Raw genomic sequence first — 23,062 nt, 5'->3', positions numbered from 1 at the left:
GTCCGGGGACGGCAGCGGGGCCGTGGTGGCCCCGTCTTGAAGGGCAGAGAGTGTCCGACGACGGTCGGGATCCGCGCGCCCGTCGGCGAGGCGGCAGGAAACATTAGTAGTAGACGAGCGACTGCCCAGCCCTGCCAGAAAACGATTTCTCTTTGTTGGATTTCGTTTGCTCCTGAAAATGGGCTTTTATTAGCTTTATCGATTAAAGGTATAGATGTGACCGCGCAGAGCGTCCGCAAAGCAGAGGAGAGGGCAGCTCCGTCCTTTCACGTGAGCCGTCTGCCCACACATCCCGACCGAGCCGAGCCGTCGGAGCCCCCGGCGCAGCCTGCAGCCCGGGCCGGAGCGGGGACCGCTGTACGGACGGAACGCACCGTACGTACGGATCTGCGGGCTGCCCGCGGGGGCAGTCCTGGCTCAGCGGCTCCCAGCTCCTCAAGGCCCGGACGTCTCGGCTCGGCCCGGTTCGCGGGCATTGCTGGTCCCGCGCCCCCTCCCGGGCAGCCCCACGCACCTGCCGATCTGCGGGGAAAATAAAAGCGGAAGATTCGGGATACACTCTTTCCTTCTTGAGGCTGCGGGGCACCTCGGCCTTCTTACGCAGCGCGGCGCGCCCCGCCGGGCTTCTAGCGCGATTCCCAGCGGTGCGGCTCTGCGGAGCGTGTCACGGCTGGTAACCGTGCGGTCACTACCTCGTCGGTGACCGACGGCTGCGGAGCATTCGAGACAGACGGCTCCCGCAGCGCGCCCAGCGCTGGGCTCAATGCGCACACGGCTACGCGGGCACCTGCCGAGCCCCGCCAAGCAGGGGCCCACCGGGCCCGGCACGGCCATCTTCGTTGGGCTACGGAATTCCTGGGGCCGCGCCGAGGGCCCGAGGGGGAGCGCGGGCACTTCGGACCTGTCCCGCAACCCCGGGGCAGCGGTCGTCCGCCCCCGTCCCCCACCTCCCCCGCCGGTCGGCGGCCCAGCAGATGAAAGGCTGCGCTCCAGGCGCGCCCCGCGCCGCAGGTCCCCCCCACTCCCCTGGCTGCACATGTCAGAGTTCACAGACCTGGCTGCTGCCTTTACAACGCTGAGCTGTAAAAGAGCGGATATTAAACCCGTATAATGGATCCAACTCCAAGGAGAGGTTAAATTTCCCAGTGAAATGAAGGTATTTGCCCTGAACTGGGAAAAGGATCCCCGCCCTCCCCCGGGCTGGGAAACGCGCGGAGCCATCAGAACTCGGCGGTAAACTCTGCCCCCAGCCCTGCACCTGGCACCGGGCGCCGCCGGACCACATGTGCGCGCCACGCCGCTGCCAGCCGGGCCCAGCCCGTCCCGTCGGGCCCCATGGCTCCCGCTCTGTCCCCGCCCGCTAGCGCAGGGTACCCGGGACTGCGAGAACGGATTGATGGCGGGAGAGAAGATCGACCGGGACGAGTTCGGGGTCCGGCTCGGTGTGATGAGAGCTGGGAACAGAGCCGGGAGTACGCGTGGGGACTCGGGCACGTTTTCCGCCGTCTCTGCCTCTGGGCTCCGAGATCAGTCCCTGCCCGGCGCCGGGCCAGACACGATAGCCCTTGCTCAGCGTAGGACAGCGCCCGGGGCAGAGGGGCGCGGGATGCGGATCCCCACGAGCCGGGGATGACTGGGGGACTTCGAGGCCGGGTCGGAAGAGGCCCAGATGCCCCATACGCGGCCCCATTCGCGGGTAAACCCCGTCCCGGAGGTTCCGGCGCCGGGCGAGCCGCCTGCTTGCGGCGTGGGGAGAGCAGCGCGGGGCCGCGCCTGTCGCCGGACCGGGCCGATCGTGTGGGGCTGTCTTGGCGCCTCCCGCGGATCCGTGCCCACGCCGGCGGGGAGAGAGGGCGGCGGAGCGGCTCCGTGCCGAGCCGGGACCGCCCCGACGGGCCCCGGGGCCGCCGCTCCTTCGGGCGGGAGGAGGGTCCGAGGCCTGCCGGCGTTCAGCAATGCGGGAGGCGCTCCGCCGGCGGGAAGAGGACACGGGGCCCGGCTCTGTCTGCCACGCTGCCCTCAAAAATCCACTTAAAAAAGATGAAGGCGCATGCAAATGCGTGGCGCCTTCTTGCTTGTGCCTTTAATCATGGTAAATTGACTCTCGTTCCTCCAGGCCCCCCGAAAATACACACAGCGCGCACCGCACCTCGGCGGGGCTAGAACTCCCAGCGCGCCGCGCACTCGCACGCACCGGGAGCCGCCCAGGGCGATCTGGATCTGTGCGGCCCTGTGCGATGCCGCTTCCTCAGCAATTTTCCTACCCAAAAGCTGCCGAGAAGGGAACAACAGAGATAGCATCGGGCTGCCTATATCAAAGACATCCCGCTTAATTAAAGCGGCGGCGCGGCGCTCTCCGTCTTCCCCACTGCGCGGCTCGGACCGCGCTCTGCCGACGGCTCCCGGGGCCCCCGGGTGGGGCCCTCTGACATCCCGCGGGGCGCTGGCCCCGGACCCTTTCCCCATGCCCTACGGGCACCAAGCTTCCCCGCCGCCCCTTTCCCCCCTTCCCCCTTTCCCCCACCTGCTGCCGGGGCTGCTGACCGAGTCCCGGGGAGGGGTGGCTTCGAGGCGCGGGGAGGCACCGCGTTGTGCGCGGAGATCATTTGTTTGTGCCACAGAGCGGCAGCCCGGTAATTTATTGTCATTGTTAGCAGTAACTACACTTTGCGGCTCGCTTACATTTATCCTTCCGAGGGAGGCAGCGCGGGCTACATCCGTCAGCGTCGGGCGCACCCGCCAGCCGCTGCGAGTGGCTTCGCAGTGCGGTGCGGAACGGAGGGCGGACGGCAGAGCGGCTCAGAGCTGTAGGGCCCGACGGGGCGGCTCGGGGAACTCCGCGGGCTGCACCGCTGTCGGCGCCCGGGCAGCAGCTGCTGTCGATGCCCGAGCCGAGCCGCCCCGCAGCGGTCTGCTCCCCGCGCAGCGATGGTCGATGCCGAGGCCGTGCGGGGCGCGCAACGCCGCTGCGAGGGAAGGAAAAAACAAAGCCGCTGAACCCCCCGGCCCCATCAGCGTCCCGGCGCCGCACGGCTGTGGCAACGCCGGCTGAGGTCGGGAGGCGGCGGTGCCCGGGTCGGGGACGAGCGGCGCGGGCAGCTCCGCACGGGGCAGTCCCGGGATAGCGCCCGCCGGCCCCAGGAGACCCGAGCTCGCCTCGCCCCGGCTGACCCCGGTCCGCTCCCGACCCCGCAACTCCCGCGGCGCCCCCGGCCGTGCCTCCGCGCGCCGGCAGAGGGCAGGCTCCGCTCGGGGCCGGGCCGAGCCGGGCCGGGCCGGGCCGGTTCGGGCCGTGGGGCGATCGTCGCCTCCAGCGGCCGCGGGAAGCTCAGCCGCAGCCGGGGCCCACGACCGCCGCTCGCGAGACCGCCCGCGCTGCCGGCGCAGCCAACTCCTGTCCCACGCGGATCACCCCGAGTCCCCGGGGCAGCTCGCCTACCCGCCCCCAGCCGGGAACTCAGCGGAACACGCGAAACACGGACGGGCCGCACGCTCCGGAACGCGCGGACGTCCGCACAGCAGCGCGGGGACCTCGCGCTTAAGGCAGAGAAATCGCGGAGCTCCTCTGCCTCCGTCCCTTCGAGTAACGCGGGGCCCCACGCCGTCCCGAACGGGCGCACGGCACCGGGCGGAGCGGTCCCGCACGAGGACCCACTGCGGCCCGGAGCGGCGATTCGCGCGGGACTGCGGCGGCCGTGGAGCTCTCGTGGTGGCCGCAGCCCTGCACCGCTTCGCTCCGCTCTGCCGTCTCGTTCGGGAAACACGGAGCGGTGTTTGGCCGCCGCGCTCTCCAAATTAAAACAAAACACCTCAAAACAAAAAGATTTGTCTTGCAAATAAATGCCGAATTAGAAGCAAGCCGCGGGAGGTGGGGCTGCGGGGCTCGGCTTGAGTTTATTTCTGTGATGGTTTTGCGCGTGGGTGTTTTAATTGTTTTTGGTTGTTTTTTTTTTTTCGTTAAAAGCACTTTAGAAACCGAAGGTAACACCTCAGCGAATGGCTCTCGGGGCAGCGGGCGGGGATGGGAGCACCCGGCGCGAGGGGACCCATCTTTAGGGCGATTTTTGTGAGTAAAAGCCCAAGAACAAAGATGGAATGGATCCCGGGGGTGCGAGGATGCTGAGTTCCCGCTCCGCTCCTCACGGCCCGGCCGCAAGATCGCTCCGCTATTTTCGTTTTGTTTTTGTTTTTTTGTTGGTCCTTTTTTTTTTCTTTTTCTTTTTTTTTTCTTTTTTTTCCCTTTAAATTATTTCTATACATGTGTATTTTTAAAATGAGAATTTACGAGAACTGTTGCAGAGAGGAAAGAAGGGCTCCGACTGTCCTCGTAATCGTAGGAGATAGATCGGGGAAAGCCCAATGTGGTGGAGAAACTGAATCCTTACAGGAAAATAAGGAGGTAACACAGAAAATTAATGTACATGAGATGCTTTTCTCTCCTCCGATTGAAGTCTGAAATTTAAGCAGCTTTTATCTTGATCTCAGAATTGAATAATCGTATATTATTTTTTCAGCATTAGCTACAAAGGTTTTCAGATTTATAATGTCCCAAACAAAAATAAAATAGGCTCTATCACTTAAAATCCTTCCCAAAATATTTGACTAAATCACGAATTTCACTCAGAGCTGTTTCTGCACTGGCAGAAAGAGGCTTTATCTTAAGACCCAGAAAAAGACGCATTAAGTAATTCAGGTTAACACTTGTCCTGCTTATTAAATATCAACATTTGGGGAGCATTACAAAATAAACTCTCTTCCTTCAGCGGGGTCACAGCACAGCGCGGGTCACGTTAAGAACCCGGCGCGGAATCCTTTCCAGATTTTTATTTCCTTAGATTGAAATTTTAACAGTATCAGCGGTGAAACAAAAACGAAAGGAAAGCGCGACCCCCGGGAGCTCGGGAGATCTTTGTCCCACGTACGGAGATCGCCGTGTTTCGCTATTCGTGGATCGGTTCCGAACGAGAAAATAGAAGAGCGCGATATATTAAAATCTGGTTGTTGTTGATTTTTCACATGCATATATACGCTTTGTGTATAGAAACACGGAGCATCTACGCGTTTCAGTACTTTTGCATTTAAGAGTACGAAAAAGCCCAGCACATTTGAAGCCTTCGGCACGAAGTATTATGTACGAAGGGCTCAAGGAGCCGTCCCGGGCTCAGCGCGGGCCGCTCCGCCACCCCCAGCCCAAATCGGTGCCGCCGGGAGGACGAGGGGCAGCCGGGTTCTCCCTCGGACCGGGGCCCCTCCGTGGGCCGCCGGGAGCTCCGAGCCGGGAGCAGCTCTCGGCTCCGGGCTGGAGCGGACCCAGGCGGCAGCGGCGAGGCGACTGCGGCCCCGCCAGGTGCCAGCTCGGGGATCGGGCGCGGCCCCGGCGGCTACCGCTCGAGGGCCGCCCGTTGTGGTCGGGCCCCGCCGCCACCTGCCCGTGCCCGGCCGGGGGCCGTCAGAAGCGGGGTGAAGCGGCGCAGCTACGTACCGCTGGGCAGGAGCCAGGAGCCGCCGTCGGGCCGCGTCGCCGGCTCTCGGCTGCCGCCCGGCCGGACGCGGCGGAGCTGAGGCTCGGGGCTGCGGACGCCGCTCCGCCGCCCTCCTCGGCTGCCGCGCTCTCTCCTCCCGGTCCCCGGTCCCCAGCCCGGGGCCCCACTCCGGCTCCGCACCCGGTCTGCGCCCCGCGGCCGGAGCAGAGGCGAGGCGGGCCGGGCCGCCCCGGGGTGCACGAAGCTCGCCCGCCCCGCGCCCCGGGTGCCGCCGCGCTTCGGGGGCTGCGGGGGCCCACCGGGGCCAGGGCACTATTTGACGTCGAGGAGACGGATCACCGCGGCGCAGCGATACCGCGCGCACCAATGGAGTTCAAATGTCAGCAAGTTTGAGGAGGGGTGAGGCGCCGGGGGGTGTGTTCCTCCGCCGCGGCCCCTGCTCTAAACGGCGCGGCTCCTCGGGACGCCGCATGGCACAGGGGCTGCGGAGCGCCGGGAAGCCCCGCCGCCGCCCGGCCCCACCGCTCCGCCCGGCCCGGCCCCGGGAGGGCCCTCCTGCGGGCGTGGGGCTCGGCGCTGCCGGGAGCAGGTGACACCGCGGCCGTCCCGCGCTGCGTGCGCGGCGATGTGCGCGCCCGTGTAGCGCGGCCGCCCCATGGGCACGGCGCCGGCTCGTTCCTCTGCCCCCCGTCTCTGGAGCCGCCGGCAGGAAGCGCGCCTCATGTCTCCCAGATAAAAGTAAAAGCGCTCCCTCCTCCTGGCAGCGCAGCGCCCCGCGCTCGGCCCGACGCGGGGTGCGCGGTCCCCAGCTCCCCCGCGCCGCCGCCCCATATGGACATCGCCTCGGGCCCCGAGTCCTTGGAGAGGTGCTTCCCGCGCGGCCCGACGGACTGCGCCAAGATGCTGGACGGCATCAAGATGGAAGATCACCCGCTGCGCTCGGGTCCGGCCACGCTCGGAGTGTTACTGGGTGAGTCCCGCTCGCTCCTCGGCCGTGTCCCAGAGCGGCCGCTCCGCGGTTCCGCGCCGTCCCGGGCTGCGCCGTGCGGGGCTGAGCGCGGGCTGCGGGCGCGGGACGGCGAGTGACACTTCGGGGCAGGAGCCGGGAGCGGCCGCTCCGCGCGGTGCCGCCAAGCTCGGGGCCGGGGGCCGTTCCGCCGCCTCACGCCGCGCTTTGCCGTTCACAGGGTCGGAGTGCCCGCACCAGGCCGTGTGCGAAGGCTGCCAGAGGCCCATCTCGGATCGCTTTCTCATGAGGGTGAACGAGTCCTCCTGGCACGAGGAGTGTTTGCAGTGCGCGGTGTGTCAGCAAGCCCTCACCACCAGCTGCTACTTCCGGGACCGAAAGCTCTACTGCAAACAGGACTACCAACAGTAAGAGCACCGTGCGCCCGGCGCGGCCCGGACCGGCTCGGTTCGGCGCGGCTCGGCGGCACGGCCCGGCCCGGCCCGGAGGAGCGCCGCGAGGCTCCGAGCCGCCTCCGAGCCGCGGGCCGTGCGGACGCCCAAAGCGCCGCAGGAACGGGGCAGCGTCCGGGGCTGCCGAGGGCGGCGGAGACCCCAGCGCCGGGGCGGAGCGGCCGCCTGGAAACGAGCGTTGCGCTGAAATAACGCCGAGTCCAAACGTCCTCGCGTTTGGACCCGTTACGCTCCGCGGTGCCGTCGGAGGGGGCGGCCCGTCCGGCTGTGTCCGCGCGCGACCTTCGGGGGCACCGTCACGGGGAGCCGGGCTGGCGGGCTCCGTCCGCCCGAGGCCGAGACCCGTCCCGTAGCCGCCCGCGGCGCCGGCGCTGCGTGGTGACGGCCCCGGGAGCCACGTCCCTCTCGCCGCGCCCGGGCGCCGACCCGGCCGGGAGGAGCCCGGAGGAGCCGCGTGCGGGCGGCGAGCTCCGAGGTGACCGCGCGGGGCCGTAGGGGCGCATCTGCCCGGCGGAGGGGGAGAGGGCGCGGAGCCGCGCGGGGGTACGTGGAGGTGAACGGGGCCGTGCCCGCAGGGGCTGGCGCCGGCCGTGGCACCGCGGCCGGGCGGGGCAGGAGGAGCCCGGCGCTGCCTCCTTCCTCACGGGCCCGGGAGCTCCCCGCGCTTTATTTTATTTACACTTTGTCCCCAAAATGTCAGGCTTTGTCGGGAAAGCGGCCTCCTGCCGTGCCGTGTCCTTGTGCGGAGACAGAGCTCCGGCCCTGCGTGGTGTTTGTCCTCCCCTGCAGAAGCCCACTTCATGCTTGTCACCGAAATTGAGGATCCTTTTTGTACCGGGAGGGGGGCGAACATGGGCACTTCAATCACTAGAACATAATATGGCTCTGCTAGAAGTCTGGCAACAAACAAAGAACAACAACTATTGGTTTGCATCAACTTTTGTCAGGCATTCAGCAGGCTTCCAGAAAGGCCTGAAGTGGCTTAGTGGCAACAATGTGCATTTCATAGCTACAGCATGAAAATCCATCTCCATGGAAACTGGTAGTAAATGCTAACATGACATGCTGAGTATAAATATTGTTAGGGTTATAACTCTTGTATAAATGGCCCAGATAAATGTCCCCCTGTTTAGGAATTACAACAAAACGTGTTATTTCATACTGCAGCCCTTACCAGCATGCTATTAAAGAATCTTCCACGGGCCTGGGTACTTCACATGAAAGTAAACCAGAGTTCTCCGCTGCTCTGCTGCAGTCCTGCCATTGTGGGGCTGAGGCTTTAGCAATATTTGTGTTTGCTCAGGCTGTTATTAGGGACACGTCTCCATATACTTTGTATTTGACTTCTACGCAAAATAAAACACACTACAGTGGCTCTACTGGGGAGTGAATGAAACTTCTGCCTATGTAGGCAATGTTATTGTAGGAACTTTTCTGAACTGAGAAGGAATTCAAAGTAGATGTTAGTTTACCTGAAAAACATACACACAAACAAAGGGCGTTATTTAGCAAGATAAATATTTATGCTTCTAAACGTATCACTTCTGTCCTATCCTTATTTTTTGTAAAGTTAAGGAAAGCACTTTGCAAGTCAAAAAGCAAGGTGGTAGGAGTGATACTCTGGGGGGAGAGAAACTTCCTTGACTGCAAATAGAAATGTAACTTCTTCAGAAAATTCTGTGTTATCAAAGGGGTCCAATTATTTAGGGGTAAGCGGGGTAAGCAGGCTGACGAGCAATAAAAAGATATCAACATGTTGGCCTTTGTTGCATCCCAGCACCTAGTGTGGCATTACATGGTGGCCTGCTGTGTGTGCCCCTAAGGACTGACAGCAGAAGGAGCTCATGGAAAGGGGAGGGGAGACACAGTGTATCCACATTTGTTTTCTCTGAAATTTTACTAGCCCGAAAGAACAAACCTGAGGCTGCAATGACATTGCTTGTGTGCTTTCCCTGTCTGCCGTGTTTTAGACGTAGAGAAACCATCTTTTGCGATAGCTGAAGTACAAAAGAGCCATAAAGACACGCGGGTTGCTTCCACTGCGGCACGATGCAGGCAATGGGTTTTGTCGGTGCGGAGGAGGAGTGCAGCAGCAGCTCCTGCTCACAGAGCTGCCCGGTGCTGGGGGTGCAGAGCTGGGACAGTGTCGGTCCAGAAGAGCAGTTTCAGTAACGTCAGGTGTTTTCTGTTATTGCGTCCTGTTTAGAGATCTCTGGAAAAAACAGGAGAGTAAAGATTACTGAAATATCTTAGTTGCTGAAATGTACTTTAAATAGATTTTCTGTATGTAGTAATGTAATTTAAAGGTCAGATTTCTCCAGAACTCCCAGGACTATAATCAAGTGCTGTGTGCGTATCTTTGGAAAGCTGCTGTCTCGTCTTTCTAATGAAAGCAAGCTTCTGATGGGTCAGATATCAGACCTTAAACCTTTCACTGGATCAGGAACAATTCCTGCCCATCCTGGGATGAGGGCATTTGGCATTAGGGGGGAGGCTACAAATATTTATCTTTTTTTTTTTTTTTTTTAATAAAAAATGTTGGCTGTCTGATGCTACCACTGTGCTTGGAATGTTGGAGTAAACCTGGGGGCGGGGGGGGGGAGGATGGCTTAGTGGCCCAAGCACAGTTTGAAGCAGTCAGAGGTGCCTGATAAATCTAATTGATCACAAAAATACCGTCGGTCTATCAGTAGAAGCTGCATTTTGCTGTGTGTGCGTTCTATGCTGTTTTCATAACAGTGCAATTCAACGTTTTTTCTTGAAAAGTACATACTGGTCTGTTGATCTCATACGAAGTGTTTACTCTGCTAAGATGTAATATTTAGCTGGATGCAATACCTTTGATTGCAGGGCTTTTAGGGAAAAATACAGAGCAGAACAACGGCACCAGGAGGGCAGACTCTTGCAAACCTGAGTCAAACAAAATTGCTTTGATTTTAATGAGACCTTTGCCAAACTGCAGGATTGGTGCCCATTTGGAACCTTACATTTGCAACTTTTTCTATAGAAGTTTTTTTTTTTTTTTTTCCTGATAAATTGAAACCTTTAGAATGAACGCTTCTCAAAAATAGGTGTTTTACGTAGTTAGACTGAGGTTATTTGCTGAAATGAGTTTATTCGTTGTATCACTCATTATAGTGCATCCTGCTGTAAAACATTAATATTAATATTACATTTCTTTTCCATTTGTATCTTCCTTTTTTCTCTATTTTTTGTGATTCTGCTTTGTTTTCTTCTCACTGCTCCTTGTTACGAAACAATTCGCCCCAGTTACTCCTGACATTTAAATGTATCTATGCCATGAACAATAACCATCTCAGGTTACATTTTTATATCTATGCAAAATAAATATAATTTTGAGAAAGATCCATATTCTTATTCTAGAATTCTCTAAAAATAAAGGCTGTAAAGGCGGTCATTTATTTAGGGAACAGAATAATGAGCCATCTCACTTCATATTTCATCATTTTTCATTAACACATTTTAAGTTTTGCTTAGAGTGGGAAAGAGAAGTATGTAGATTTTTGCTAGATTCTTAACTACGTGTCAGGCACTGTTTTAGCATCATTATTGGATGCTACCAAAGAAGTACTTGCAGTATATTTCTGGTACCTATTTGTGCCATTCTTCATCTTTCAGTCCTTCCTTGCCCGTGTCTCTACTTTCTGTGTCAGAGCAGTGCGGAGCAGCTTGTACCTTGCAGGAAGGAAACAAAGTGCTGTGAAACCTTGTAGCTGTGTCAGTGTTAACTCCCCCAGATTTTGTGAATTTTTTCACGAGCTTAATACTGAGAGCGATGCTTCCTGATTCCGCTGTGTTTTATATTCGAAAGAAGACAAAAGCTTCCTATTAATAAATGTTTCTAATTTTCATGGAGGTTATTTTTCTTCCAAAGAGAGAGACAGACAGAAAGGGAGGGAAAGAGAGAGGGAAAGCATTTCTGCCATGAGAGCAGGCTGTGGAATGTAGGCAGAATTCAAGGCGTAAGAAGTGACTCGAGCTTTCAAGTCCTGCTTCGTGCAGAATGGGCAATACTGTGTGTTAACAGGAAGATTTGATTTGTTTTCAGTTTTCCTTTGTTTTTTTCTTTCCCTGTTAATCAGTGCGGTGCTGTCCTGCTCAGCTCTGTGTGCCTGCTGTGCTGGGCTGGCAGTGCTCCCTGTGTGTGATTGTGCGATAGCGTTAGGTTAGACTGGAACTTACAAACGAGGAATAACATAGGCACATGCTCAGGACGTACAGCAATGATTAAAGTTATGTCATCCACTAAAAATGCTTTTAAAAGTGAAATACTATGGCTTTTTTTTTTTTTTTTTTTTTTTTTTTCCCTCTGAAAATGCAAACAGCCCTGCATTGTTGGACGCATTGCCCAGGTTTAACGTCTGTAAGAATGGGCTTTAGTATCACCTCCAAACAATTCCAAAAGCAGGAGCGCTGAGGAAACGTAACTGTTGTTTGTGCAGATGACGTAAGCAAAATTGCAGGAGTTCAGGCAGAGCCCCCTGGGGTCCCCATGGTGTCAGCAAGAATCCATCTCCTTGTGGACACGGACAGGGGCTGCAGAGAAGATAACTGTGCAGGTTTGGAAGCAGCCTCAGAGCGACAGAACTGGCAGAAAGCAGAGCTGGGTTGGGAGTTAAGGTGAAGAAGTGTCACAGAGATCTGGAGTGGAACATGTCTTAAGAGTCTGGGAAGACATTTTGTTTCCTTCGACAAGCATGGTAACCTCACTAGACAAAATAATTGCAATGGTAATGTATAGTTTTATCTGCGGTAGAAAATGATAGGGAGGATCATTTTGCAATGTAGGCAATATGCAATTATATTAATAAGAGTCTAATTTATAATACTTTCAAGCTTAGAAAAAATAACTAATACATATGATATACACTACTGAAATTTCTTCACTAGTATAAAACGAACAGGAGTGCTCTTTTTCCTCTTAAGAAACTGCATCCATTATTTTTTGGCCTAAACTACTGAGCTAATTCAAAGACATCCATTACACGTTTTCAATTATCAATAATATACTGTGATATAATAGCTCAATTATAATATAAATTTTTAGACTAATTATTTTATTAATGTATTTTAATTGTAAACTTATACATCTCTTCCTCTGCTGCGGAGCAGGCTACAAAATAGAAATGCGTTGAAATGCTTACTGCTATTGTGAGCTTGAAAGGTGGTGGCAGAGGCTGCGTACCATAGTCAGATAGGTGGAAACAAATTTTCAGAAGAAAAAGGAGTGCTTTTTCGTCATGCAGCTGTAATTTTTGTTTGTCATTTCAGGCAGAATTCATAAAAGTGAGATTTATACTCACCCTGCTTTTCTTCACTCCTGTTCCTCTTGTAACAAGAATTGATTTCGTTTTGTTTAATACCTCCTCCTGCTGGCATGAAGAATGCAGCAGATTAAGTAATTATTGGACGTGAGCTCAAGTTCCCCACATGCTCACAGTGCAAGGCAGCAGGAGGTTGGAGTGCACCCGAACGAGGATGGGGCCTTCAATGTAAGAAAATCCATAAAGCCAAACGTGCTGCCCTTGCCGTGCAGTTGGGCACACAGACACATGCTCAGAGCCCACACAGCCCAGTGCCCTGCCGTAAAGAAGCACATAGACTGCTGCTGGAACTCAGTGGGGTAACGGGGAAGAGAGGGCTGCTGAATTACTTCTTTTTGCTTATCATTGCTATGCTGAAGAGCAGGCAAGCCCACATTGTATCTGCTTTGCACAATGCTTCTCGTGCTGCGTCATACTATTGGCAGTTTTGGAAGAATGTGGTTCATAATGGTAATATTTTGTGATAATGTCGGAGAGCAGTTTTCTACTGCTTGAACTGATGATGTGTATTTGATGAGTTGCATAAAGTGCAGATTGACAACAGCTATGAATTTTAAACAGCAGTGAAATGGATATTTCATAAGAACACTATGGTACCCTTTAAAAAGGACATTTCAGGTCAGAAGACAAACTTGCAGAAAACAAACAAACAAAAAACCAGGGATTTTCTTTTGTTTATAAGCCTGATTTTTGCTTCAGTGAAGTAAGAATGCAAGCAAGTAAATAAATAAAGCTGTGGAGTGAGTGGTGCAGCAATCTCCAGTAAAGGTAAACAAACCATGTATTGCTCTTGGATGGTTTGTGTGGCAGAAAGGTGTTTTGGCATGATTTGGGGATGGCTGCATTACTCAGAAGGCAAAGATTGACTCATTGTGAAACGACACTGTCTTGTTCATTAAAAAATATCCAACCCCCACATTTGTTCTGAAACAAAGAGTTTGGTTGGGTGTACAGCAGCAGTGTGGTGTGAACCCTGCGGGCTTAGCTGCAGGCAGCCAGGTTCTGAAACAAGAGGAGTTACACTGCAGTTAGATGGGTGCTATGAAGAGCAGAATTTTCCTTTCTTTAACTGAGTTGGAATAAACATATCAAGTGAGCCGGGAACGATTGTCGAATATACACCTGTGCCACTGAGGAATGATTTTTTCTTGATAGAAAATATTACATCTGTTGTGTTTTTTTTTTTGTTTTGTTTGTTTGTTTGTTTTTTAGAAAATAGAAGTGTTTTCTACATGAAGGTATTGTAAAAACAGAATAAGATGATGTTGCAGTGAGAACTTTTAACAGCACTGGTAACATTTAGGGAAAGATGCTCCACTTTTTTTCCTTTAATGACTAAGTACAATAAAACAAAACATGAATAAATTAATATCTAGTGTAAAAGAAATTTAAAAAATCAGGTTAGACTTCTGAGTTTAAGAATACAGGGCACAGGGGAACAAAACCTTTAAGTTAGAACAAGATGACTTTTGGTTTTAAATATGATTTTCTTTGCTGTTTATAACACACACGTTGATTTAGACCTCAGTCTCGCTTGCCTTGCTCAGGTAAATTATTCACTGTTTCTGGATACTCTGTTAAATTCAAGTTGAAATTGAGGCAGATCTTCAATATTTGTTTTTTATATATACCAAAATTTTAAAATTTACTTTAAATTCATGAACTTGCTTTGGCTAGAATGATATTCCTCTAATGAAATACTGTCTCTCTTTTGTGTTACCCTTTGGTGTGCCTGCAATTGCTTTGAATGTATCTTGACAAACTTGTGTAATCGCTTTGGCTGACACAGTCCTGAGATCAGAGCCAACCATGGCATCAGTGATGTTATGAATGTCCGGGCAGGTCATCATTGCTACAGTGATGTGAGGAGGAGACAGGAACAGAATCCTGGCAGTTCTCAGCAAATAGGCTCTGGTTGTTACCAAATAAATTGCCATTAAGGATTTTCTCCTTTTATACAGCCAACACACACATGGTATATATGTAATGCCACTGCACTTTACTGGATTCCAAATGCACCTTATTAGTAGAAAACATCACGCATGGAAAATTATGCAATTTTAATAGAGTTTATGTAGAAGGAAAGCCCTTAAAATGAGGCAACTTGTATGCAATGTTAAGTCTACCCTGCCTATAGAAAATAAAGTGTTCAGTCTGTGTTACTAGAGGAATCCAAAATCTGTTACAACTTTTCAGGACTGAGATGGAAATCTACCAGCCCACCTCAGACCTGTCTGTGTGCTTCATACAGCGATGCTCAGGCTGGATGGAGGGAATTTTACTCTCTTTTAAAAAGGCTGTTTGCCGTGGGCTGCTAAACAAGTAGACATTTGCAAGGTTGTGTTAAAGGAATTTGTGTTAAAACAATTAATTTCAGTGTGTTATTTTGTTGGTTTTGAAATTTTACAGTCATCTTCATTATAGATACAACATAACTGCTACAGTGTGAATTGATTAAATGCCATTTAATATCAACATAAAGAAGGAATAGCTTTTTTCTTAGGAACTTGGTGAGGGTTTATACATTGTAACAAGCCAGAATGTTTACGGAGAACACTTGTGAGAGAGGTCATTGCTTTGCTTCCAAAACATACGACATATTATTTTTAATATGCAAAAAAATTTCCTTTGCAAATGTTGACATGAACTTGTGAACATGCAGTTCCTATTGACTTCAATGAGAGCTATCCTCTCTCATCAAAGGATAGAGTCTGGCTCTTGATTTTACTGCAATCAGTGTATTATTTATAATGTACAAGTGTGCACATGCACTCTCCCAGTAAGAGCTAATAGAATTTATGTGCACATGCTGAGGACCAAATCCTCCTGGTAGCTGTTAGGAAGTTTGCTCTCATGTGTTCGCTTCTTAGCGTAACCTGAATCAGCATTCACTGATTAAAAAAAACAAAACATAAAGGTCTTTACATAACAGTCTACACCCATACTCTTTTTCATACTTGTTACTTTTATTATAGGTTGTTATTATGATAGGAAGTAAGCAGATTTTCAGAACCAATGACTAATAGTGTTTTAAAGCATTTATTACAACTAGTGATTACTCACATTATTCTATCAGACTGACAAGCATCACTGCCCTCACAGTAGTTTCTCCTTACAAATTTAACACTTGTGCATTCCTTGTATATTGGTAGGAAAGCACGTTTCCTACAGAAGGATGTGAGCAATGTGGCTGGGATAGCGTATGCTGGTCCAGTGGAGCCAGGGTCACTGGAAGCACTGTGGGGCTGTGGTGGTACCCACCAGAACCTGGGAGTGAGAAAGACTGCAGTGTCATTGGAAGCTGTTGCATGGAATGGCTGTTTTCAGCCTGTGGGGTCCTATCCTTTGACATACAGCTGCCATTTTTCTATCACTTGATAGAACCTGTTCTTGCAACTTCCCATTAGAAATCTGATTTCTAATTTTCTCTTAGCTTCATTGTAATTTCATAGAGGGTTGTCTGTTTGCTGAGATAATGCACGTGAGATGAGGTGACCATTTAGTTCTGTATTGTACAGAACATGTTTATTAGAAAATCCCAAGAAAGCACTGTAGAAAACCAGGAAACAGAGTGAGTCACAAAATGGAAAAAAAAAACCCAAAACCACAAAACAAAACACTGAAATGACTGCAGGCAGCCTCTGGCTGGGGGAACCTTTGGTGCAGCAGGGTACAGCCGCATGTGGTAGCTTGGTAGCCCAGCACCATCCATAAATGTTCATGATCTTCAGCAGACATTTCTTTGTACGCAGTGTTCAGCATTAAGCAACCTCTACTGAAGCAGCCCTCCATTTATTTATTTAAGTGTTGCTGTGCCCTTAGTACTGTGGCTGATCGTTGCCGGGAACAGGCCCACGTCCCGGCCTTGTGAGCCTCACAGGAACATTCCACATGGTCAGGAGTCACAGAAGGGCTGATTGCAGGGACTGCTGGAGGGTGGAGAGCCGGGGGGAGTGAAGGGTGCTCCCACTGCATGGGGTCCCACTCTGCAACTGGGCAGGCACACAGCCCTGTCCTCACTTTGTATGCTTCCAGCAGTTGGGGTCTTTGTTGCCTGGTCTGTCCTCCTGCTGCATATGGGTCAGTAGCCCCCAGCGTCTGTGTGGCCGCTGGGATGTCTGGCATCTGACTTTCTGTGAAATGAAACTGATCCTTCTCCCCTACGTGGGTATTAATTGTCTGAGCTTGCAGGCTGAATTTCCTCTCCACGAAGGCTTGAACATGCAGGCTCAAGTCAGCACCTATCTGTGGGCCTTGGAGAACAGCCGTGGTGCTGCAGGGTGGTGGGCTGCAGCTCAGGCTGAAGCCAGCAGATGCTCCTAGAGCTGCTCCCTGTTCTGGGCTATGGCTGTTGCCCATCCCTCAGCTCCAGCAGGGGTCTGGGCTGGCAAATCCTCAGTCAAGGCTCAGTGAGCAGCACGATGGGAGCCAATGGCCCTGCCTGCAGCGGCTTGCAGGGTCATGCAGGGTCAGGTTTCCTGACAGCAAATGTCTGGAAAGAACTTGGTATAGCTGCTCACTGAAGCTTTTAGGGACAGGCTTCCTGTAGGTCTAAACAGCCCGAAGTATGTCCAATTAAATTGTGAGTTGGCTCTGAGCTGGGTCCTAGTATGGACCTCATGGACAGTGAAATGTTTGTACGTGGAGTGAGTCCATAGCTCAGCTCCTACTGTAGCCAGTGAGGGCAGTGGCGAGCCCTGAGTTAGGCGACGGTGCTGGCTGCAAGGCATTGGGACTCATCTCTGTCTTCACCAAACATCTTGACAAAAATAAGCTCCAATTCCTTGCTCCATGTTCCTGTGCATGCTGGCAGTTGTCTCTGTGTTTACAGCTGCAGCAGAAATGCTCAGTCACAGCTTGAAGCAGTGATTGAGCACCCAGTGGAAAGGCAGGGCCAGACCAGGGGTGTTCAGGTGTACGCAGTGTGCCTGAGTGACCAGAAGTGATGCAGCCAGGATCCACCTCTGCCCAGATCTCATTTAAGGGCTGGCAGTGCAGGCAAAAGGTGTTTTGGTGGAGATGCTCGTGTACCTGAGGTCTTCTGAAGGTAAGCAGCTTCTTTAGATTATTTGTGTCCATGGTTGTTGTATTTGAACATATCCTTGCTTGCTGCAACCTATGGCTTTGCTACAACACTGTTGTTGCTGCACTTACTGTTGCGTTATGTGGCATTAGGACAACTCACTAAGAAAGTACATGTACTGTATTTCTAGTGCTTCAGTCTCTAATTGTTAGCGATTAGAATCCAGACTTACAGAGGAAGAAGAAAGAGAGAAGGAACAGCAAAAAAAAGTTCTGGAGTGGTTCTGTTGATCATGGCTGTATTACACGTTGGTCTGTTTTTTGTTACCTGCAAACAATCACACAGGCTCAACATCAGAAGAATGTATGCACCTCCCTAAGTTTTCAGACGGTCTTATCTAGCTTTCAGGTTACGATGCTTAAGCTCTATGCTTTATAGCTAGAGGTGATTAAGGAAGACTCAGTAGGCTGAAGCCATATGGAGGAATGTCCCCAGAAGAGTCCTGCAGAATGTGTGCCCGCAACTAGGGATGGAAAGGTGTGAGGCCCCAGGCCTGGTGTCAGGGCTTTGCTGCAGCTGCTAGCCCAGGAGCACAGGCTGGGCTACAAACCATCACTGGCGCAGGCCTGGGAGCAGCAGGCCCTACTGTACCATGCTACTGAGAGTCCCACTGGTGTGCAGAGCTCTCCCTGGGGCTTGGGCCTGCTGCCTGTGTTCTGTTTGCCAGGTGAGGCTGGCCTGAGCCAGGCAGGAGATATGAGGGGGGGCACCTTGGCATATGGCTCTGAGGCAGTGTGAGGCTCTAGGCAGCTGCAGTCCCTGCTCCCAGTGTGGCTGCAGTGGCAGTAATGCTGCTGTGCTGAGGAGTCACTTTCCTCTGAGCACAATGTGCAGAACCATCACAAGGATGCATTCTCACTTTTGTTTATGCACATATGAGTGAAATTGCTTACACTGGCACTTCATTTAACAAGATGTTCCTGGGCTGCAAGGAAACTGCCTGCATGTTTCTCCTTAAAAAGTCACGAAGGAGTGATATGAGCAGTGTTGTATCCATGTGCTACTTACACTTGTGTTGGTGTTTGCGTGAGTACTCACTCTTGTACCAGATAGGACCATGTCCTGCATGTGCACTTTGGTTTGTGCGTATGAGTTCGTGAAAAGACAAGTAATGCTCTGGTTTTGTATGGATGGAAGTATGCATAGTACAAAGGATGGGTTATTATTAAGAACAGTATATAAAATGTTGCAAAATTACAAACAGAGTAGAAATGTTTGAGGGAGTAAATGGAATGTGAAATGCTGCAGTGATGTTATCACTGCTTGGTATCGTTGGTTTGAACCTGCTAGGCTTTGTGGTTGGATCTGCAGCACACAATGAGTCAGCCCATGGGAACAGAAGGCTGCAGTGAGCAGCTACGCCCTTAACAGGGTCACTGGGATGGTGCTGAGCACACTGCCAGCTGCCACAGCCCAGAGGAATGCATGTAGAGTGTACGTGGGGTGCATGCAGGGTGTCTCATGGCTGTGGGCTCCCTGCCTTCCCAGCTCCAGCTGCACACTGGCCATTGCAAGGACTCTGCCTGCTGCCAGGGGCCCATTCTGATGAGCAGTACAGGTGGAGGTGGTGCTGGTGTGGCGGGCAGCTCCTGCCAGCTCTGTCCTCAGCCTCCCTGCCTGGGCCAGTTCCCCAGCATGGCATTGTGGGTGTGGAGTAAATTAGCCTTGATGGCGCCTGCATTAATTTTATGTGGGAGAATCCCCAGTGATTCCAGGGCAATTACAGGGAGAGCAACTTTGCTCAGAGCAGCTTCCTCCCATCCACTGCTGCTCCTGCTTGAGGCAGATGGTCATGGCCATGACAGTGCCTGGTCCCAGGCTGTGGGCAGCGCTGGGCTGCCATGGGCAATGGGAACTGCATGGCATTGAGCTCACCAAGCTGATGATGGTGTTACAGAAGGGATGTAAAACAAGCTCAAGGCAAGTGGGTTGTCTTTGTTTCTTGCACGTCCTATGGATATTGGTTGTCTAGCATAATTGAAGCCTGTTCCAATTGTGGCTTTTTTAACTTCAAAATAAGTTCATATTTTGGCAGGGGTTGTTTGGGTGTGTAGCGGATACATTCAATGACAAGAGCTATAACATTCATTCATTCAGTTTGTTGGATGCCACAATTAAACCTCAGCTTTTTTCACCCAGCCATTTGAAAGCCGGTTGCAAGTTGTCACTCAGGCAGGAGTGCACACAAACAAGGGCAGCGAGTAGCCCCAGACCCTAACAATGTGATTTTCATCACCTTACCAGCCTTTGGGGAGTCTTCAGCTTCCATCTGGAAGTACCTTCAACCCTTTCCAGCAATGGTTCTTGAAATAACTGGAACAGAGAGAAAACCAAAGTTACACGGAGTTTATTGCCATTTCAGAAGAAAAAAAAGTGTTTGAAAAAGTTTATTCAGGAAGCCTGGGGAAGTTAAGTGGGAGACATTTGCTATTTCATCAGTCTGTTGGTGATAGCCATTCATGTCATAAATGGCTTCTGTCATTTGATGCCAAAAATAACACAATTTTCCTCCCCAAAGGCCTATAGGGTTTTTTTTTGCAATAAATGTTTATTTGTTAATAATATACTTTAAACAGCCCAGTTGTGACCTCAAGTCTCCAAAAGAATCCATCTTCTCTCTGAAAAATCCTACAAAGTTTGTGTAATTTTTTTTTTCTGGGAAGGTGTAATTGATGGTGCAGTGAAGGGTAGTGTGTTTGCTTTAACTACTGCAGCTGCGTGGATTAACTGTTTATAAGGGCCTACTGTGCTTTGAATGACTACTTTCTTAGGTTTCAAGCTATAGTTGACAGCACTTCCTAATGCTTTCATGGATTTGCTTAAGTTTGATCAGTAAAAATAAATTTCTGCATTTAGGTCACCATTGTCCTCATTCTGGTGGCTGATCTGAAATCTTTTAAATGTTCCTTTGTGTTGGTTCTGTTCCACTGATTAGCCTACAAAGTGCAGCGTTTCACATCAAGATGACCAGTACCACTATGCTGTAGAGCTGAGCTTGAGCCTAATCTGGTTCCGCATCTTCTGTTGATTTCAGAAGAAAATGTGATAGAAATTTGAATGCGTAGCAAATAACTTGTAGAAAATATTTGTGAGCAAGTTTTCTGAACTTATTTAATGGGGATTTTGGTGTTTAACATTGAGCTTGCAGATATTGAACGTGATAAAATCTTTTATGATATTTCAAGCATTTTAAAAGATTTTGTAAATGTCCTTAATATAAAAGCTTTTTTTTTTTTTTTCTTTTTGGGGGAGGTGGGGATAAAGTCAGGTAGTTGATTTGTAATATCTTACAGTGCTTTGAAATTGTATTCCCAAAAGCTAGAGTTAGATTTACACTAGCAAAGTGTTTGTGAAACGTCAGCATGGTTTGGCAGCCCAGTGATCTAACAGTTGTCTTTTCACTAAGTAATCAAGTACCGCCATTTAAACAATGTTAACTCTTTTTTTTTTTTTTTTTCTGTTCTTCTATCACTCTATATTTCTCCCTAAAGATTTTCATGCAGATTGTCACTGATAATGCAAGATATTAGGGCCCTTGTCAGGATTTTTTGCTGGTCTTTAAATATGAATATGGTTTTCTTAAAGAACTCCAAAGGCTTTGTTTTCTTTAAGATGATCTGAGTTATGGGAGAGAATTACATGTTTAATTTCTCAAAGCATTTTGGCTTCAAATGCTACTTTGTTCCTGATTGGACAGGCATTTGGATGAAATAAGGAACAGTATGTGTGAAATGAATGGAATTCATTTCTTTTTTGCGCAGTTCACATTTGCAGACCTAAATTATTTAGCTAATGTGCACACTCAGGTGCTTTGTGTGAAACTTATTTTAGTGAGACTCTGTGATACTGAAATGACACCAGCAGTTTTCAAAGAATATGTTTGTAGTGCATCAATTGTGACAATTAGGTGGTGATTTAGAAAACTGTTTTGAGAAGCATGGCTACTAGCTTGGGCTGCAGTCTTGCATTTATAACTGGTTCCTTTTACCCAGTTTCATCAGTTACTATGATAGGAGAGGAGAAGGACATGCAGCATGCTGCCTTGCCAGCCATACAACCTGTTTCATGTTCAGTGGCTGCAGGGGGCACAGAGTGATGTTTGGGCTGTCCTGGGATGTTTGAGGGACCACAGGTGAGGATATCAGTCCTACGATGACTGGGGGCTGTGCTTCATGTGGTTGAGATGGATGTGGCTGCACTCACACAGTTGCTGCTGGCTGCGTAGGTTCCAGTTGCACGATGCCCAGAGACAGCAGTGTCACATCCATGGCACCAGGGCTGGATGCTGAGCAACCTCTCTCTCTCCCGTTCCTCATGGCAGCACCATGCAAACTTCACGTGCTTCTTCTCAGGTTTGAGAGAGCTTCCATGCAGCTTGTGAGTGTAGGCCAGGTCTATTCTTCTCCCAGTGTGGGTCCTGGCATCAAGCTGAGCTCCTGGGTCAACACTCCAGGCACTGCTTTGTTTCTCCATGGTTACTACGGGGCAGTGCAAGGTGATTCACTCTGCCAGCATCTGTTGTCTTTCAGAAATCAAAAAGAAACAAACCTGTAATTGCTGAGAGAAACATACATATGTCTAAGGCTAATATGGCTTTACTCCTTTAGAAGAATATTAAATGTTCCCCTTTCTTTGTTGCACAGAGCCCAAGCTTTCCAGTCTTTCAGTCTTTTTGCCAGCTTATTTTTGTATTAAAGCTACTGACATAAATATTTAACTCTGTCCTCGTACGTGTGTACACTTGCCAATTAATTCAGTAACTTCTGACCTTACGCTTAAAAGATCACAACTGATGCTGTTTCTGCTGATGCTACCATTCTTTTGGACCCTCAGTTACTCATTTGCTGTGAGTATTGCTGTAGTGTAGATGGCTCACATCTTTGCCCCATTATATTCTTGTAATAGCTAACATTAATAAAGTTAAATGGACAAATGAACAAGAGCAAGAGAAGAAAAGGAAAGGAGCAATTAAAAGTAACTTTTCATCATGAAAAGGATTTCACTGGTTTATCTTCTAATAAGATTATGTCACCAACACAAGTACCTAGCAGCCCTTGATTGACAGCCTCCTGTACTTTTGTCAGGCAGTGTGACACTAAATCTCAGGGCCTTTTGTCCTATAGAGTGAGCTCACGGAAACTTGCTATCCTAATCCCCTTATTCATGTCAAGCACAGAAAAGAAGTCCTGATCAGATGGCACCTTACAACAGTGTCACCTCCACCCCCTTGTAGCTAGATGAACATGGGACATCTCTGGCTTTGTTCTCTGACTGCGCTTTGCTCAGTCAGAACAGGAAACTCCTGCCTACTGTATTACACATCCTACCCTGCTTGCTCTAATCTGTGATTATTATATAGGTTTGGTGCATTGTGTTCTGCGCTGCTGTGAATGTCTTGCATTTGCTGTTCTACTTCCATCCTTCCTAATTCCAGGAGGAGATGGATATATGGTGCAGAAAAATCCCAGGACAGTAGGAGCATTCATAGGTGAACTCTTTGTGTTTAATTTTATTTATTTATTTATTTATTTCTCTAAAGAAAGAAAAAACATTTTGAGACAACATTTCCTTTTCCTTTGCATGTGTAAGGCTATGTCAAAGCATGTATCAACTTCTTTATACTTTACTTTCAGAGAAAGGGGAAAATGGAACTAAAATCAAACATCTAAGTGTGGGATCAAATTGAAGTGCAAAATAGTGTTGTTCAGTGGTAATTGTTAAGGGGTTTAATA

At 50.5% G+C, this 23,062-nt stretch overlaps 1 protein-coding gene across 1 annotated transcript in view; it reads left to right on the top strand.

The window, feature by feature from the left end:
• Positions 1-6,314: 6,314 nt before the first annotated feature.
• The window catches only part of LMX1B (LIM homeobox transcription factor 1 beta), a 93,245-nt gene continuing 76,497 nt past the window's right edge, over positions 6,315-23,062 (top strand). Inside the window, exons 1-2 of the mRNA XM_015879497.3 lie at positions 6,315-6,453; positions 6,671-6,857. Of these exons, the coding sequence (XP_015734983.1) occupies positions 6,315-6,453; positions 6,671-6,857 (326 nt within the window). The remainder of the gene's footprint in view (positions 6,454-6,670; positions 6,858-23,062) is intronic.

This window comes from Coturnix japonica, chromosome 21 (genome assembly GCF_054131305.1).
Source record: "Coturnix japonica strain WE chromosome 21, WE-NBRP24, whole genome shotgun sequence".
NCBI classification, from domain to species: Eukaryota; Metazoa; Chordata; class Aves; order Galliformes; family Phasianidae; genus Coturnix; species Coturnix japonica.
This window is presented reverse-complemented; position numbering and strand designations above follow the sequence as displayed.